The sequence below is a fragment of the Lathyrus oleraceus genome, chromosome 6 (assembly GCF_024323335.1).
Source record: "Lathyrus oleraceus cultivar Zhongwan6 chromosome 6, CAAS_Psat_ZW6_1.0, whole genome shotgun sequence".
NCBI lineage: Eukaryota > Viridiplantae > Streptophyta > Magnoliopsida > Fabales > Fabaceae > Lathyrus > Lathyrus oleraceus.
In genome coordinates, this window is record NC_066584.1 from 7,772,569 (window position 1) to 7,777,435 (window position 4,867).

A 4,867-nucleotide genomic window follows, 5' to 3' on the forward strand; every position below is an offset into this window, starting at 1 on the left:
ACCTCTACTATTTTTTGATTATTTTTGCAAAGATTGTGCACGTGTGGATTTAAGAATGGCCTAGGGTTTGTTCACATGTGCTCTTTCATGCACCTTGCTTGATGTTTTGATTGTGAAATGATGATGCTTAATCCAAAATTCTTGAAATTTTACATGTAAAATCTAGACACCTTGAGGAGCATTTTGGTATAGAGTTTGTGATTTTTGCATTCCTGGTTTGTGAGATATGACCTGATCATTAGAGGTGTGACAATTTGTGTCACACCATTTTTTTCTTGACTTCCTGATTTTTGTTACCATGCCATATGAACTCAAAATGATCTGAATTTTTGCATGTTGAATCTTCAGGATGTTAAGTTTGAATTTGAATTTTTGTGGATGTTTTGAGTGCATTTCCAATTTGTTTGATAATTTCTCCTCTGTTTGACCAATTGTGAACCTTTTGTGAGTCATGATCTTATTTGATTTGTGAAATTCTTGATATGTATTGGATGGACTTGAAATTTTGTGGAGTGATTCTAGGCATCTTGAAGTTTGTCGTGGTTTTGGTTTGGTGCATTTATCATGTTCCTACTCTGTTTTGTGCTTGCTTGAAGTTGATGCATGATTTTATGCCTTGTATGAGCTTGTTTTGCATTGCCTTGACTTAGGGATTTTAATTGACTTGCTTCCACTTGTCCAAATGGCCTGAAACTGGGTGTGATGATCCTTTAATGAGTGCTGTTTACCCATGATTTTTCTGGAGATTTATTGATCTGTTTTTGATTGAGTTTGGATTGATTCATTCTGTTTGGTCCAATGAGCTTTGAAATTGCATGCTTTGCACTATTTCTTTCATGAAATGAAATTGATGAATGATATGAATGTGAGACCACTTGGATTTGTTTCTAAATTTATGGAACTTTATTTTTGCCAATTTTCATGTTCTGTTTTGAATTATTTCTCCTCCTTTGACCCTAGGCTTTGTCCTAGGGGCTTGCTTCTCATGTTTGAGTTATGTTTTCAGGACAAAAGGCATATGGCATGGAGGAATTAATTCACTTGGCTTGAGTTGCTTGTTTTGATTGATGTTGATTAACATTAAGTTTGTTTTGTAGGTGGCTTCTAAGTCATTTATGTTGAGCATTGGCTTGTGCTTTGCTTGATGCATTGCTTGTGTACAGTTAACTGTTAGCTTTTAGTTTGTCTATTTGACTGTTTGGGCTGAATACTGACTGAGTTAGATTGATTTCAGGTACATTAGTTGCTATAGTTCATTGTGAACTTGCTTGTGCTGTTGCTTGGTTGATTAACCAATTGAGGTAGAATTCCTTTTCTCCATGTAGTCTGGAAGACCTGGCCTGTTACTTGGCCAGGCACCTGTCTGAAGTCCTCCTTAAGAGGCAATGCTTGTGCTTGTTTATCTTTGTCCCCAAGCAGGAAAAGACCTTTGTTAAGGCAATTGGCAGACACAAGAGATGTGCAATCCATCTCCTGCTATTCTGTTGAGTCATCCCTTGGCTCACATTACATGTTGATGCCTTGAGGATATTAACCCAAGATCTGTTGAGTCAGTCATAAGTGTAGAAGGGTTCCCACTTTCTGAACCCACACTTCCTTTGTCTGAAGCTCTCCCTGGCCAGGGATAAGAGCTGTGAGGCACACCCCTCACTTCCCATTTCATCTGCTTCACCCTAACTCTCAATGTTAGGGTTAAGAGCTAACATCACCCTGATACAGTTGGCTTGCTTTTGCAGCCTAACCCTTGTATGAGCCCACCTTTGTCTGTATATAGTGTGTGCTAATTGTGAATGTTTGCTTTGTTTTGATTGTGCTTGCTTTGATTGCTTTGCCTGTTTAGGATTAGCTTGCTGCCTGTGCAAGTTAGGATAGAAACCTTAACATAGGGATGATTTGCATGATAACATCTAGGCTCGAGTTAGTCTCCCTAGTTGTGTCTCCCTTTGTTATCTGGTTAGGTTAGAATTTCTTTCCCGTTCAGGGGAACTACGTCGCCCTGATCCTCATACCAGATGAGGTACGTAGGCAGGAGGTCGTACGAGATCTCTCCGGGCACCCTTTTTCTTTTTGTGTGTGTTTGCTGGACAGTTGCTAGGCTCGAGTTCCTGACTCCTTAGTAACTTGTTGTCTGTTATCTTTCTTGTGTGTGTAGGAAATGGATGTAAGCCCAGCAATTGGCATTCCGTATCCTCTTGTTGTGTGCTTGGAGTCCGGTATAAGTCCATCAAGTGGCATCTGGTTTCCAGTGTGGGTTTGTTTGGTTCGGAAGCTGATGTAAGTCCAGCGATTGGCGTTTGGGTTCCCTGTTTGCCTTTTTGTGTTTTGTTTTGTTTCGGCGTGCGTGAGCCGAACTACGGTAGCTCTGATTCTCATTCCAGATGAGATACGTAGGCATAGGATGCGATATCCTAGCGAGCCCTCTCCCCTCTTCCTCCACCTGTGTTGTTGTGTGTGTGTGTGTGATGTTTGTTTTAGCAACCTTGTTCTATCCTTTGAGCGTGGATCCCGTCGAGTACGACGGATGCGTAGGGGTGCTAATACCTTCCCTTTGCATAACCGACTCCCGATCCCATTCTCTTTGGTCGCGAGACCATGCTTTTCCCAGGTTTACTTCGAGCGTTTCCTTTCCCTCTTTTGGGATAAATAACGCACGGTGGCGGCTCTGTGTTGTTTTGTTTTAGCCTGCCGGTTGTTTTTCGCGGATGCGACATAATGGATATTTCATTACAATTAATTTCTCTTTGAAAGTTAGTTACGATTCAGTTTCTCTTTTTTTCTCTCTCTCTTTCATCTTCATCATCTTGATCTTTTTCCTCTTGTGCACCAACAATTGGTATTTAGAGCTCCGGTTCGGATCCACGGGAAACACTGAGTGAACAGTGAGGCGTGTGTGGTTAATTTCGTTTCTTGAATTCACGTTGAAATTACAATCAGAATCGTAACAGAATCACATTTTTTTATTCTGAGGGATTGGGAAACACTAGTGTTTGGTGAGATCAGAGTGAATTCCTGCACAAGATCGAAGATGAACGGTGGAAACTGTAGCTTGATTACAAAGCTTCCAGTATTTGATGGAAAGAATTGGAATCGATTGATGATTCAGATGCGTGTGTTGTTTGGTGCTCAAGATGTTCTTGATCTCGTAAATGACGGTTATACAACAGTTACAATAGATGCAACTGAAGCACAAAGGAACACATATAGAGAGTTGAGGAAGAAAAATAAGAAAGCTTTGTTCTACATCCATCAGTGTGTGGATGTGAATGTGTTTGAGAAGAGCGTTGATTCGATGACGCGCAGGCTGCATGGGACATACTGGTACGTTGCTATAGATCTGATGAATCAGTGAAGAAGGTGAAGTTAAAGTCTCTGCGTAAGCAGTATGAGAATTTCAACATGAAGAACAGTGGAAAGATACCAAATTACATCTCTAGAGTGGTTCTGATCATAAATGAGATGAAATCTTGTGGAAAGACTCTTTCTGGACAAGTAATCATTGAGAAGGTATTGATATCTCTTACTCCTTATTTTGATTACATTGTTGTAGTAATTGGACATTCTAAGGATCTGAGCTCCATGAGAATTAAAGAGCTGCAAAGCAGTCTAGAGGCACAAGAGTTGTGTCTGACTGAGAGAACCTTTGAAAGAGAGGTAGAGCAGTCTCTGAAAGCGTCTTCTGGTAAGAAGAATCAGAAGCAGTCTTGGTCAGAGGCCAAGAAGAGACATGGTGGTTATCAAAAGTCCGAAACCTCCAACTATGATGAGAAGAAACATCAGAAGGGAGAGGAGAAGTTTGACAAGAAGAAGGTTCAATGTTAGTCAAACAAGGAAAGGAAATCAGAAGAAGCAAACATAGCCAGAGGAGAATCTGATGATGAACTTATACTATTGATGGCTTTTGAATCTGATGGTGGATAATTGGTAGATTGGTGGTATATGAACATTGGCTGCTCAAATCACCTAACTGGAAACAAACAATGGCTGATTAATTTTGACTATAGAAAGAGTACAAAAATTAGATGTGCTAATGATAAGTATCTGAATGCTGAAGGAATGGGAAATGACAAGGTCAAAGCGAAGAATGAAAAACGGTTCTGATCAAAGATGTTTGGTACGTTTCTGGAATGAAGAGCAATCTGATGAGTGTGGGTTATCTAATTCAGAAAGGTTTCTTAATTACTATGAAGGACAATCTCTTGAAGTTGTATGATTCTGATCAAAAGTTGATTATGCAGTTTGAACAGGGAATCAACAAAACATTCAAGGTGAATGTGGAAACAACTGAAACTAAATGTCTTAGTGTAGAAGGTACTGAAGGTGACAGTGAGATGTTGCATAAGATAGTAGGGCATATGAACTTCAGAAGCTTATGGAATCTGAGTTATAAGAAGTTGGTACATGACATTCCTAATATTATGAAGCCTAAGAAGTCATGTGAGATATGCATGAAAGATAAGCAACCTAGATTGCCATTTGCATCAGAAGTAGCTCCAAGAGCAAAACATGCCTTAGTGTCATACGGTGAACTGACTTTAGTGTGATTTGCTTTGGAAAGCAAATGTCGCGAATAGCAAGAGTCGCCACCGACTTTTCTTTTATCCAATAAGGAAAGGTGGAAAAGAACAGGAAAGACCTAGATTAGATTTTTGGGTTCGGGAGGTACATTATACAAAGGGAAGGTGTTAGCACCCTTTGTATCCATGGTTATCCATGGGCTCTTAATTGCTTGATCACTTATATTATTTTTCTTGTCTGAAAAAGTGTTCGTGAATTGTTTAGAAAATGTTTTGAAAAAGAGAATTTAACTTTGTAATGATTCTCGTATGAATGTATACAAAGTGGTTATCTCGTTTAGTTTTGAAAATGG

At 39.6% G+C, this 4,867-nt stretch overlaps 1 protein-coding gene across 1 annotated transcript; it reads left to right on the forward strand.

Moving 5' to 3' along the window:
* The first annotated feature begins 3,025 nt into the window (after nucleotides 1-3,025).
* Nucleotides 3,026-4,210, forward strand: LOC127093633 (uncharacterized). Its single transcript, XM_051032575.1, has 3 exons — nucleotides 3,026-3,234; nucleotides 3,333-3,807; nucleotides 4,052-4,210. Exons 1-3 carry the CDS (start codon nucleotides 3,026-3,028, stop codon nucleotides 4,208-4,210), a joined length of 843 nt encoding a protein of 280 aa, XP_050888532.1.
* The last annotated feature ends 657 nt before the right edge of the window (nucleotides 4,211-4,867 follow it).